Consider the following 13594-nt stretch of genomic DNA (forward strand, 5'->3'; position numbering starts at 1 on the left):
GCGCGGTGGGCGGGGCGCTGTGTCGGGCCCGCCGCCGCCGCGCTGTGCTGTGGGCGGGAGGTGAGCGGGGGTCAGTTCGGACCGGAGGGGTCAGTTCTGGCCGGAGGGGTCAGCCCGGACCCCGCTCTGCGCTGTCCTGCGGCGGCGTGAGGGCTGCGGGCATGGAGGGCTGCGGGCATGGAGGGGTGCGGGCATGGGGGGATGCGGGCATGGGGGGGATGCGGGCATGGAGAGCGATGCTCCCGGCCCCCGGCGAGGGGGAGGCGCGGTCACAGGCGTTTGGGGCAGCGGGAGCGCGGTGCAGCCCGGCACGGCCCCTCCGTGCGGGCACAGCCCCGGCCCGGCCCCGCTGCCCCTCAGCCCGCGGGTGCGCAGCCCGGCCCGGAGTGCGGCCCGGCCCGGCCCGGAGTGCGGCCCGGCCCGGGGAGCTCCAGCGCCAGCTGCGGGGGCGGCGGGCGGGTCCCTCTCGGTGCTCGGGGGCTGGGACAGCCGCTGTCACACGTGAGCTCATCCCTGTCACAGGTGGGTTCATCCCTGTCACAGGTGAGCTCATCCCTGTCACCCATGAGCTCATTCCCCAGATGCCATGCCCTGCCCACGCACTGGAGCAGTTCCCTCACAGTCCCTCTGTCCTGCTTCTCCAGGGTTTGGAAGCAGCTGCTGTCACGATGCTGAGGCCGGAGCACACGGAGTGAGGCTGAGTCAGAGCCAGAAGGGCCAAACACGAATTCGTGCACCTTTCAGCTTGCTTTTAATGTGAGTCTCCTCATTCAGACTTTTCCAGATGCTGATGGTGAGGGCATTCCTGCCCTGGTGTGTGCAAGTACAGAAGAGCAGTGGGGTTTCCCCAGTTCTCAGAGAATCCCAGAGCCCTTTCCTTGCTGTGTTAACTGTGCAGAGCTCTGTGGGAGCCCCAGGCCATGCTGTATTTATCATAGAATCATAGAGCACCCTCAGATGGAAGGGACCCACGAGGATCATCACAGTCCATCTGTGCATCTGGTAATTATTTTTCAGTGGGGATACAGTGGTAACAAATAATACCTTCTGCATTTTTTTCATGACGACCTGAAATGAGCTCCTGTTGAACAGGAGCTCCAGGGGCTGTACAAGGGAATGCACAGCCTGATTGCTGGGCCAAGCCTTACGTGTTTTATGTGGATTGGGAGCCTTTTCCTAAAGCCTGACCAAGTAACTTGGTTGTAACTGGCTGGGGGCTATTTGGAGTATTATTTTTTGATCTGAGCAGTGGTGATCAGCTGGTATGAAAGCAGTAAACAAACACTGCTGGGTTTACTGAGCTTATTCTGTGCAGTGTAGCTCAATATTTTGCAATTGGGAGGGTTGTGAAACTGGCTTTCCGTTGGTTTGGGAATACACGTGACTGTGGCTGAATCTGCCAGGAAGTTCCCTGGCTGATTCCCTCTTTTCTGGAGCAGCATGGGCCTCCCAGAGCCTTCCCATTCCTCACTGGGTCCCTGCTCTTGGCTGCAGCACAGCAGAGGCTGCCAGGGTGCAGCGGGCAGCATGTCAGTGCCTCTGGTTCATGGATCAAAGGTTGCTCAGGAAGTGTAAATACCCATTTATTGCACTGAGAAACTTTGTCATCTGCATTACAGCCCCGCAGCAGGGGAAGGGAGAGCAGGTAATCATTTATTCTGCAGCAAAACCTCAGGAGTGCCTCTTTGCAGCTGCCAGTGCTGCTGGCTTCCTTCATTGGGTCCATGGAGCTCAAACAATGAGGAAAGAAGGGAGGGAGGGGAGACAGCCACGACAGAGGGCTGGAGAGGGAGGAGTTGAACCTACAGACTACATTACAGCTTGTTGTAGCTGTCTGGGAGAGGAGTTACCACATGTGCCTGGGTTTTACATGCTCACAAACAGCAGTCAAAGGCACAGCCAGTGGGGCAGGACTGTGAGCAGGGATGTGCTGGGACATTGCTGAGACATTGCTGGCTCAGGTACTTTTGGTTTTTTCTCTGTTGTAATTGAGTATTTCCCCCTGTTTTCCAGGAAGGGAACAACCTGCCGTCTCTGTCCTGCACATCCAACCACTGGTCAGAGACACCCAGGCACAGGAGGAGCAAGGTTTGCGCTGGAAGAGGCTGTGCAGGAGAAAAATTTCCAGCTGCTTTTGTCTCTAAAGCTCCTGTTTTACAGGTGAGTCTGCTGGAGAGGGAAACACCAGGTTTCTACAGACCAGTTCAAGCTGCAGACAGGGAGAGATATCCAAGTGTTCCTTGTAATTATTTAGTTATCATCATTTATTGACCAGAGCTCAAAGTTTTTAAGGAAGTAAATAGCCTTGTGTGCTGTGAAGGCTCTGGTCCAACTAAACACAGCTTCAGAAAATGGCGTTAAGGGAAGGAGATAGCCAGTGTGAGAGCTGCTGAAATAACACCTGATGTAATGAGAGCAGCACAGAGGTTTAGTCACCCATGCAGGAATGACTAAACCTCTCTTCAGTGACATTACATCTCTTGAGATGCAAAGTCATTGCTGTGTTTCTCAGTGTAAGTGCTAAATGTGCCTTTTTTCTTAAAAATAAATTTATTTTGAGTAAATAAGCATGAGCAAAGGGACTTTTTGGCCTGGCTGCAGTGGTTTGGATGGGCACTGAGTGGAGAAGACCAGAACAGGACCTGCTCTTCAGTGGTGGAGGTTGCAGGAGGCAGAACACAAAGCCCAGGTTGTCACCTGGCTATGAGGCAGCATCTAGACTGCCTCCCATCAATCTGAGGACTGAACTTCTTCCTCAGAGTGGTCTTACCACACCAGACTCCCAGTAGGCATTAGAGCCCAGTTCAGTGCACAGGAGCCATTAAGTGAAGGAAGAAGAGGCTGGGACTGCCAGTGGTCATGTTTGTGCCTGAGCTGCTCTGACAGTATTGACATGAAGCCATGCCAAGGCAGCCCAGCTGTGTTTGAGCAAAGTCCCAAACAGGACATTGGAAGCAGGATTCAGGGTGCAGGCATGTGTGCTCAGGGTGCAGGCACGTGTGCTCCTTTGTGTGTTCCTTTGTGGCCAGCTCTGAGATCTGGATGAAAACTGGTTTCAGTTTCCCTGTGCAAGGACACTGGCACCCCCTCATTAACTCAGCTGTGGGAGCAGTGCACATGCTGTGTCTTCAGCACACACTGCCTTCCATTCTGGAGTTCAGAAGGAGGCTGCAGGTTTGTCAAGAGTCCAAATTGCTGCCTTGGTTCAGATCATGTAGGGGAGGAGAGGCTGTTGGGTGGAGGATCCAGGCAGAAGCCCCTGTCTCCTTTGGGAAATGCTTGTGTTGTGTTTTGCAGTGGTACAACATGGATTGATTTTGGTTTTTCTTCCTGACCTTTAGTGCTCCTGGCTCTGCCTCTTCTCCCCAAGATGCTGGGAAGGGTCCTGTGCACGGTGCTGTTCATGGGAGCCCTCCCATCCCCAGCTGGAGCATCCCAGGGCCACATCTCCGTGGTCTTGCTGGGAGCCACGGGTGATTTGGCCAAGAAGTATTTGTGGCAGGGTCTGTTCCAGCTCTACATGGACCAAGTGAGCAGTGGCCACAGCTTCACGTTCCACGGGGCTGCACTGGCAGCTCAGGAGCCGGGGCAGAGGCTGATGTTTGACGTGCTGAAGAAGCTGTCCTGTCCCCCTGACGAGCCTCCCAACAGGTGTGCAGTGCTCAAGGACCAGTTCCTGAAGCTGAGCCAGTACCACCAGCTGAAGACTGCTGAGAACTACACAGCCCTGAGCAGAGAGATCGAGAGCCTGCTCCGCCAGGAGGGGCTGAAGGAGGCGGGGAGGATCTTCTACTTCTCAGTGCCGCCCTTTGCCTACACCGAGATTGCCCAGCACATCAGCAGCAGCTGCCGGCCCCCTGCTGGAGCCTGGCTGCGAGTGGTGCTGGAGAAGCCCTTTGGCCACGACCTGCAGTCAGCCCAACAGCTGGCTGCACAGCTGGCTGGATTCTTCAGGGAGGAGGAGATGTACAGGGTGGACCATTACCTGGGCAAGCAGGTGAGCAGTGCACAGCCCCTGCCAGGCTGGGGGCCCAGTGCCTAAGAGACTCTTGATGGTCAGTTCTGCATCTGATGAAAGCAGTGTTCCCCTCCCAAATCCCTGCAAAGCCTCTCAGTGTGATCCAGAGCCTCTTTGCTCCTGGAATCCTGTCCTGTTTCTCTGTCCTGTGCTGCTGTCCATCCTCTGGGAGGACACAGGAAATGTCGAGACCAAAGCAGGGCTTCCTCCTGTTGGAGTGAAGAGTGTCCCTTCTGCAGAGCAGGGCTGGGCTGTGGGCTGGGCTCTGTGTGCCTGGAGCAGAGATGCAGAGCTCCTCTGGCCTCCTCCCCAAGGTCAGGGCTTTGGTTTCGCTGAGTAAACAGCACCTGTCCTCTCACAGCTCCACATCCCATTACACACAGGGCTCTCTGCTTAGCCATGGCTTCTGGCAGCTCCCCTTCATTTGATATGATAAGGAGCTGATGGGGTGTTAGTTCTGTGGGATGCTTAGGGGGAGGTTTCTTCCTGCCCTGTGCTGCACTCTGGGCTGGGAGGATTGTGTGCTGCAGGTACAGCTCAGGATGTGCAGCTGCACTGTCCCAGAGGGAATGGCTTCAAGGACACGCCATCCTTGTTCCTCAGGAATGTGATGCCACACTTCATGTGGCCAGGTTTTACTCAGAAGTTGCATGTCCAGCTGCAAGGAGGGCATCTCCATTAAAAAGGGGGATTTCTTTTGTTTTTGAGGGTTTATTTTACCTCCCCAAAAGAGTAGATGGCTTTAGTGGTGTAAGCATCTGAGCTGATGTATTTCAGCACTTTGGAACCTTACATTAGTCACAGGATGGTCTGACTCAGCCCGTTGTCCTCTGACAGATATAAACTGAGTGCTCTGCAGTTTGTAGTTCAGCCTTTTCTCATGAAACCTCAAAATGCCTCAGAAGGACTGGTAATGTTTGCTCTGGACAGTCATTGGTGACCCTACTGTGCATCACTGCAGGCTCTCCTGCTGCTTTTCTCTGCTCTGACCCACTCTGCTCTGCTGCTGGATGGGGCAGTGAGGCAGAGGCACTGTGGGAATCTGCTGAGTTTTTATGGAGTCTTTGATTTTTCCCCTTCCCAGGCTGTGGCCCATATCCTGCCTTTTCGGGATCAGAACCGACAGTTTCTGGACCCAATTTGGAACCGACATCATGTGGAGAGAGTGGAGGTTGTCTTGAAGGAGACTGTGGATGCTAAAGGTTGGTGGGGAGGGTGTGCAGGGTGTGCAGAGTGTGCAGGGTGAGTGAGTGAGAGCTGGCAGGTTCGTTAATAATGGGGAGGTGGCCCTTGAGGTGCTGCTGGTACAGAAATAAAAAAGGAACAGATGAATGGTGTGTTGCTCCCTGGAAACAGAGGGACTGTCCTACCCTTCCTGTGCTGGAGACTCACTCATTTCCAGGTTGCTGTCTCTAAGAAAAAATTCCATTTGCAATTCGTCTGGGAGCAGGGGCAGAACCCCCCACCTTTTTCTGCTGCAGAGCTCTGGGGGCATTGCTGACCTTTCTATCCCAGTTCTTGGTGAACAGCACTGGATTTGGAATTGATGCAGTCTAAGGCCACTTCAGCTCAGTGCAGCAGTAATGTGGTTGTTGTACCACCCCTTTTGTGTTGCTGTCCTGTCAGGCACCAGGCTCAGCCCTTTGTGCTGTTCTCTGGGAGGTGCTTGTGCCTCTCCTGCCTGCATGTCTCTGGGTCAGTCTGGGTTTGTCTGCCTTTCTTCCCCCCATCTCTGTAGTAGGAAGAGCACTGCAGAGGGCCAGTCCCTGCAGAGGGCCAGTCCCTGCAGAGGGCCAGTCCCAGCCCAGCGTGGCTCCTGCTGAAGGACATGGCTGCACTGCCTGCCTGCAGTGCTGCAGCATCCCCTCTGCAGTGCTCAGCACAAAGCTCAGCCTGGGCTGCCACCCAGGTGTCCTGGCCTCTGCACCACAGGATTGCTTCCCCACCACTTCACCTCTGCCTCCCTCAGCCACCACCGACTCTGTTAATGCAATTTTATTAAACTTGGGGTGGTAATCTTTGGTTTGGCAGCCCAGAGCTCACCTGAGCCTGCCTGGGAGAGGAATGCATGGCAGAGAGATTTAGGGAGAACACCCATCTGCTCGCTGTGCCCTTCCCTCTCTGAAAACTTTGTAATTTGTCATTTGATGTCTTTTTTCCCCCTGTGCAACTTCAGCTGGCAGCATTGATTCCATTAATGAATGTGCCTTTGTATTAGAGCGGGGGAGATAAATTATCAGTCAGGAGGGAAAGCCTGTGGTCGTGATGCAGCCTGCTGCTGGTGACACAGCCTTGAGTCACTGCAGGAGTGCTCTGTCCTTCTCCCCCTGATGCCACCTGCATGAGAAGCCAGGCAGGGAAAGGGAAGCGTGGCTCTGTGCATGAAATTTTGTCTCCCAAGGGCATGGGGAGCCAGAGCCTTCTGAGGACAGGAGATCCATCTAGTGCAAAAAAATTGTCTAAAATATTCTGAATTTCACTAGGACAGGCTACCCAAAGCTTGTCCAACCAGACCTTGAACATATCCAGTGCTGACAGGACATCCACAGCTTCCCTGAGCTTGATTGCTTTGGGTTACTTGCTGTGTGGGGAGGAGAGGAGCTTGGAGCTTTGCTCAGCCTGTCAGAAGGTGCAGAAGGGAAGCAGGTCCCTGAGCAGCATTCTGCCCCCTCGCTGTGCCCAGGCCGCACCAGCTTCTACGAGCAGTACGGGGTGATCCGGGACGTGCTGCAGAACCACCTGACCGAGGCCCTCCTGTTCCTCATCATGGAGCTCCCTGCCAACGTCAGCAGTGCACAGGAGGTGGTGCAGCACAAGCTGCAGGCACTGCAGTCCCTGTGGGGCCTGCAGAGGAGCAGTGCTGTGCTGGGGCAGTACCAGGCCTACGACAGCCAGGTGCAGGAGGAGCTGCAGGAGGCACCGGGCTACGTCAGCACCACACCAACCTTTGCAGGTGAGGGTTTGGGTTGGGCCCTGGCCAGGGGAGCAGTCAGAGCTGAGGAGAGCAGGAGATGTGAGTCCTTGCAGTAGCAGCTCCATGGCTCTAGAGCTCGCTGCTAACTCAGGGATGTGTCCAGGCATCCTCTGACATGATAACTGGGAGCTGGACAAGATGACCCTGTTGTTGTGTCAGTTAACCCTTGATGCAGGGAATGGGAAGTGTAAGAGCTAAGGCCAATTATAATAAAATCTCTGCATTGATTTTAGAAGAGGCCTGTAAACTCCTTTGCCTTTTCATAAAGTCTAGCTGCTCTGTAGCTGAGGTGCAAAACTTTGTTCTCTGTGATGAGTGAACCATGAGGCCATCTCTAGCCATGCTGTGAACATGAAGAGGATTGTCTAAATGATGTTCATGCTCAGAAACTGGTTTCCTGCAAGATGAAAGGGATAGTTGGAAGAAAGCATAGCAGGGGAGCTGGAGAGAGTGAGAATCACAGAATGGCGTGGGTGGGAAGGGCCTGTAAAGATCATCGAGTTCTGGGTAGTGAAGGTGTGCAAGGGCTGGATGTGGAGCTGCCAAAGGAGCTGGGGAGGGAGAGAGATGCGCAGGTGCTGGAGATGCCCAGGAGTGCCTGCTCAGGTGTGGGGTGGCTCTGTGTCGTTGCAGGGGTGCTGATCCACAGTGACAGCCCGCGCTGGGAGGGGGTGCCTTTCCTGCTCACATCCGGGAAGGCTCTGGATGAGCGGGTGGGCTACGCCCGTGTGCTTTTCAAGAACAGGGCCTACTGCCCTCAGAGTGGCACTCTGAGGGAGGCAGGGCACAGCCAGTGCAAACCCAAGCAGATCATCTTCTACTTCGGGCACGGTGCGCTTGGCACCCCTGCGGTGCTGGTGAGCAGGAACCTCTTCCAGCCTGCCATGCCCAAAGACAGCTGGAAAGAAGCAGAGGCTCGGTCAGACCTGCACATCTTTGGACAGCCACTGTCTGATTTCTACATGTACAGCCCTGTGAAAGAGAGAGATGCATATTCTGTCCTCATCTCCAACATCTACCACGGCAGGAAGGATTTCTTCATCACCACGGAGAACCTGCTGGCCTCCTGGGCCTTCTGGACACCGCTGCTGGACAGCACCTCCCACCAGCCCCCGCGCCTCTACCCCGGGGGCGTGGAGAACCAGCAGCTGCTGGACTTTGAGATGGTGGGTGGGGGGCTGGCCTTCACCCTGGCAGAGCCAGCAGAGCTGCTGAGCCCCAGCAGGCAGATGCCAAGTGATTTCAGGGCCATCCAGTCCAAATTCCGGCAGAGTCCCCTGGTCTCGGGCTGGGCCGAGGAGCTGATTTCCCGGCTGGCGTCGGACATGGAGGAGGCGGCGCTGAGCAGCGTGGCTCGCTCGGGGCAGTTCCACCTGGCGCTGTCGGGGGGCTCCAGCCCGGTGGGGCTGTTCCAGAGGCTGGCCAGGCACCACTACGGCTTCCCCTGGCAGCACACCCACGTGTGGCTGGTGGACGAGCGCTGCGTGCCCCTGAGCCACGGTCAGTCCAACTTCCAGGGGCTGCAGCGGCACCTCCTGCAGCACGTGCGGGTTCCCTACCTCAACATCCACCCCATGCCCGTGCAGCTGAACCAGCGCCTCTGCGTGGAGGAGGACGGCGGTGCCCAGCTCTATGCCAAGGACATCGCGGCCCTGGTGGCCAACGCCAGCTTCGATCTGGTGCTGCTGGGGGTGGGCACGGACGGGCACACGGCCTCGCTCTTCCCCCGCTCCCAGAGCGGCCTGCAGGGGGCTCCCGGCGTGGTGCTGACCGAGAGCCCCGTCAAACCTCACCAGAGGATGAGCCTCAGCCTGCCCCTCATCAACAGGGCCAGGCAGGTGTTCGTGCTAGTTTTGGGCAAGGGCAAGCACGACATCGCCACCCTGCTCAGCAGAGTGGGCCACGAGCCCAGCAAGTGGCCCATCTCAGGGGTCAGCCCCAGCTCTGGCCAGCTGGTCTGGTACATGGATTATGAAGCTCTGCTGGGCTGATGCCTTCAGTGTCCCTCCTGCCTTGTCTGCGTGACCTTTACAGCCTGGATTTTCCTACACAATGTCCATGTCCCTCTGTTGCCAGCAGCAGCTTCATCCCTTTGCCTCCAGCCTTCTGGGAGATCCAGCCTGCAGCACCTCTGACTTTTGAGCCTGGAGGGGGCTGGGCTCAGTGTCCAGAGCTCAGGAGGAGCCAGGAGCACAATGCAGCATTTCTGGCTCTGCTCTCAGTTCTGACTGAGACTGTGGACAAATGACCTCACCTTGAAGTGCCTCAGTTTTCCTGTCAGGCCTTTGTGCTCATTGGCACATAACTACCTCACAGACACTACAGGAGACTTGTTCAATCACCTGCTGCCAAATGCTTTTAAGTTTCCTGTAATTCTCAGGCTAAAAGACAGTAATAACACATTCAGTGTGGCTGGGCCAGAGTCATCTCAGTGAAATGATGGTGGTGTGCCCATGGAGCTGCAACCTTGTGTGTGCAGCCCCTCCTGCTGGGAGCCAGGCTCTGGCTGTGGCTGGGAGCACAGACAGCCTCTGCCTTTTGGGGCAGAAATGCTGGCACTGATGTGTAAGCTCACTGCAGCCCTCAGCCTTTCAGAGTGCCCAGCAGCAGAGGCTGAGCCTGTGAGCACGAATTGGGTGCATTCATTGAGTGATGGCTGATCAGGGGGTTGGGGAAGGAGCACAAACTGCTTTTGGGGCTGTTAAAATCAAGATTGGGCAGGAGGACAAACTGCTTTTGGGGCTGTTAAAATCATGGGGACAGGGTGAGGGGAATGGCAGCTCACAGAGCTGCTGTTTGCTAGGAGTGCAATAATTACTGAGGGAAAAGCTTACTGCTTAGAGGAATGGTTGGGTTTAGCTGGCAGAGAAATCTTTTCTTTTTAAACAAAAATGTCCAAAAATGTAACTTCATTCCAGTTCTTTTGTATTTCTTGTGAGGGAACAAGTTTTAATGAAAAACTGACCTATGAGAAAGTAACTATATTGTTATGGACAGAGTTTATTTCTGTCTTACAGGTGACAGTGGCATTGGAGTTTTCTTACTTTTGCACACTTGCTTGGTAATATGTGGCTGGAACCTCTTGAAATAAACACTGAGAGGTTTAATTGCACTTTTAAATAAGCACATGGGATTTTTCCCAGGGAGCTAGTGAAAACAGGGTTTACTTGTGAAGTCTCTGTCTAGTGGGTCACCCCAAAACTTATCCTAGATTTTATTAAAATCCATTAAAAGTTTCCACATGTTTTCCTTGGTGAATGGAGCTATCTGGGTTGTTTGGGGGATTTTTCAGAAGTGTATTTTTTTTTTTTTTCGCACAGACAATTCCTGTTAAACTCTTTTAATACTTAGCATTTGCTAAATGAAAACCAAATATTTTGAATATAGAAATTTATGACTGAAAAGAGAGAGACTGGATGGGAAGAAGGGTTAAATGAGCAACAAATCCAATGAGAGGAATGGTAGCAATCCACTGGGCTGTGGGCCAAGGAAGCAGAGCTATTTTTATTTTGTGAAAGTTATTAATAGAAGGTGTGCACCTTCTTGAGAGCTTATATTAACCTTTCTTTGCAAAGGCAGCTCCATGGAGTAACTTCTAACAGTCTGTTTCACATAAGTGATTATTGATACCAATTTTTATTAATTTTTTAAAGTCAAGGGCATTCCTACAATTCAATGGTATGATTATTTATATGTTTTACAGAAAACTAACACTGGAAAGAACTCATTTTTCACTTCAACTTTTATAAATCAAATCTTTTTTTCCCATGAGTAAAATTTTATGATTACTTTCATGTTGTTTAATGAATGAAGAATTATATTTATAAAAAAATAAATAGTTTTTAACAAAAAGTGTCTTTTAATTTCTTCCAGAAATGGGTGGCCTTCCCTTGCCCTTCTGGTGAGTGAAGTTTTAGCTGTGCAAAGTGGCCAATGTTGCTGCAGTATTAAATATTCACTCTGACTCTTGCTTTTTTTTTTTCTTTTTTTGGTGTCTCATGCAGACAAGGCCAGGACTTTCCAAAACAAGGAGCAGCCAAAGCCCTTTTAGGGTGAGAAGATGGAATCACCCAGTGCTGTGCAGGGTCCTGGAATGGCCAGGCCTCAGGAAAGTCTCCTGATGCACATTTCCTGCCCGAGTTGCATTTCCATGGATACTGTCACCATAGCAGGAGCTGCTTCCCAACCCTGAGTTTACAGAGCTGCATTTTTAACTCTGAGCTGGGATCCTCTGAGGGTGCAGCTGAGGTGGCTCAGGGCTGGCAGGGCCCTGTGGAAGTCCTGAATCCACTTCAGCTGATTCCCAAAGGGAAATCCCACCTGACATCTTCATCCCCGTGCAGGGGAAGGGGAGGAGGAGCACAGCAGCTCCACCCCAGTGCCCAGGGGAGGATTCATCCTCCTGGCAGCACTGAAATCAGGCCTTCTGCTGCTGCAGTCCTGCTCATGTGCTGCTGGCCCTGGGGCAGCTGGAGGCTCTGTCACCCCCAGCCCTGGTTTGTAGTGAATCCTGGGCATGGCTGTAGGGATGTGGGGCTGTCCAGGGGCCAGACCCTCTGCAGGTGTTCAGCAGTGCCAGGATCAGTGAATGACCCCAAACACAGCGAGCAGGGGCACAGGTGGGAGCAAAACTTTCAGTGCCTTAATGCTTTTTAAAAACAAAATTGTCAGTGCTGTGCTCTACTTCTGCTTTGCCCACAGTTGCAGCGGAGAGTTCTGCAGCAGTGCAGAGCTGCCATGGGTGCTGCAGCAGTGCAGAACTGGCAGGGGTGCTGCAGCAATGCAGAGCTGGCAGTGGTGCTGCAGCAGTGCAGAACTGGTGGGGTGCTGCAGCAATGCAGAGCTGGCAGTGGTGCTGCAGCAGTGCAGAGCTGGCAGGGGTGCTGCAGCAATGCAGAGCTGGCAGTGGTGCTGCAGCAGTGCAGAGCTGGCAGGGATGCTGCAGCAATGCAGAGCTGCCATGGGTGCTGCAGCAGTGCAGAGCTGGCAGGGGTGCTGCAGCAATGCAGGACTGGCAGTGGTGCTGCAGCAGTGCAGAGCTGCAGGGGTGCTGCAGCAATGCAGAGCTGGCAGGGGTGCTGCAGCAGTGCAGAGCTGGCAGGGGTGCTGCAGCAATGCAGAGCTGGCAGGGGTGCTGCAACAATGCAGAGCTGCCATGGGTGCTGCAGCAGTGCAGAGCTGGCAGTGGTGCTGCAGCAGTGCAGAGCTGGCAGGGGTGCTGCAGCAATGCAGGACTGGCAGTGGTGCCGCAGCAATGCAGAGCTGGCAGGGGTGCTGCAACAATGCAGAGCTGCCATGGGTGCTGCAGCAGTGCAGAGCTGGCAGTGGTGCTGCAGCAGTGCAGAGCTGGCAGGGGTGCTGCAGCAATGCAGAGCTGGCAGTGGTGCCGCAGCAATGCAGAGCTGGCAGGGGTGCTGCAACAATGCAGAGCTGCCATGGGTGCTGCAGCAGTGCAGAGCTGGCAGTGGTGCTGCAGCAGTGCAGAGCTGCCATGGGTGCTGCAGCAGTGCAGAGCTGCCATGGGTGCTGCAGCAATGCAGAGCTGCAGGGGTGCTGCAGCAATGCCGAACTGCCATGGGTGCTGCAGCAATGCAGAGCTGGCAGGGGTGCTGCAGCAATGCAGAGCTGTGCCTGCATCCCTGCGGGCTCCTTTGCTCGGCTCCTCTCTGGGGCCCGGAGCCGCTCCGGACGCAGCTCTGCCAGCAGCAGAGGGTGCTGCTCGCCCGTGCTGCTTTTCCCGGCCCTGTGCTGCCGGAGGAGCTTTCAGAGACCAGCCCAGCCCAGCCCGCAAAGACATAAGGACACGTGAATTAACTGAGCTCTTTTTTCACATGTGCCCCAAGACCATCAGTGATGAGAAATGTCAAGACCATGCTAATGTCCAATTCCCAAAAAACCAGTAACTGCAGCAGCGTGCAGGGGCATTCATTCCACACTGACTCAGGTGGCAGGCTGCCACCTCCTGAATCACTCACACACTTCCTGCAGCTCCTAGGTGGTCCTTGGATGTATCCCATGCAATAGGGCTCGCTGGATTTATGACAATCCACGGGTTTACAGTTTTAACAGTATTGCTGCAAGCGAGTCTCTTTGTCTGCAAACACTGAAAAATTAATTACCTCAAGGGGACACTGCCGGGTCAGATTTGTGCGAAGTGTTTTTTGAATGAGGACTGAAGCGAACAGAAATGTACTTCCCTGGTTTATTTCGCTAAACAAATGAGTCTTTAAAAAGCAAAGAGACATTCCCAGGAGTGGTTGAAACAAATCACTTAGATCAGTTAGATTGGAAAAGACCTCTGAGATCACCGAGTCCGTTCTGTGACACACCACCACCACGCCAACGGGAGCACGGCACGAAGTCCCAGGGCTGGCATCCCTGAAACACCTCCGGGCACGGAGACTCTGCACCGCCCGGGCAGCCCCTTCCCGCGTCCGATCCCTTTTCTGTAAGAAATGCGGAACCGCGTGGATGTGCGCACCCGAGGATGCCACGCGGGACTCGCCGCTATTCGCAGCCGCTGCTGGAGCGAGCGCGGCACAACAGCACCAAAGCAGCCGGGATTTCAGCCAGAAACGGGCGGGGATGGGCGCGGGGACTGC

The 13594-nt window shown here is 54.3% G+C and overlaps 1 protein-coding gene across 5 annotated transcripts; it reads left to right on the top strand.

Moving 5' to 3' along the window:
* Nucleotides 1–19: 19 nt before the first annotated feature.
* Nucleotides 20–10228, top strand: H6PD (hexose-6-phosphate dehydrogenase/glucose 1-dehydrogenase). Of its 5 annotated transcripts, none has more exons than XM_056508219.1 (7): nucleotides 20–60; nucleotides 645–756; nucleotides 2014–2160; nucleotides 3342–3997; nucleotides 5103–5220; nucleotides 6702–6971; nucleotides 7626–10228. In XM_056508219.1, exons 4-7 carry the CDS (start codon nucleotides 3371–3373, stop codon nucleotides 8981–8983), a joined length of 2373 nt encoding a protein of 790 aa, XP_056364194.1. In that variant the 5' UTR covers nucleotides 20–60; nucleotides 645–756; nucleotides 2014–2160; nucleotides 3342–3370; the 3' UTR covers nucleotides 8984–10228. The 5 variants fall into 5 exon arrangements, with proteins under 5 accessions (XP_056364194.1, XP_056364196.1, XP_056364192.1 ...); XM_056508221.1 differs by lacking the exon at nucleotides 20–60 and adding an exon at nucleotides 63–185; XM_056508217.1 differs by lacking the exon at nucleotides 20–60 and having other exon boundaries at nucleotides 613–756.
* The last annotated feature ends 3366 nt before the right edge of the window (nucleotides 10229–13594 follow it).

The sequence above is a fragment of the Oenanthe melanoleuca genome, chromosome 21, assembly GCF_029582105.1.
Source record: "Oenanthe melanoleuca isolate GR-GAL-2019-014 chromosome 21, OMel1.0, whole genome shotgun sequence".
In the NCBI taxonomy this organism is placed as follows: Eukaryota; Metazoa; Chordata; class Aves; order Passeriformes; family Muscicapidae; genus Oenanthe; species Oenanthe melanoleuca.

Bases quoted from the DNA above. Each gene is read 5' to 3' on its own strand.
- H6PD (XM_056508219.1), top strand. From the start codon at position 3,371: ATGCTGGGAAGGGTCCTGTGCACGGTGCTGTTCATGGGAGCCCTCCCA. The intron at 3,998-5,102 runs GTGAGCAGTGCA...TCCCCTTCCCAG, and splicing joins ACCATTACCTGGGCAAGCAG to GCTGTGGCCCATATCCTGCC. The intron at 6,972-7,625 runs GTGAGGGTTTGG...GTGTCGTTGCAG, and splicing joins CACCACACCAACCTTTGCAG to GGGTGCTGATCCACAGTGAC.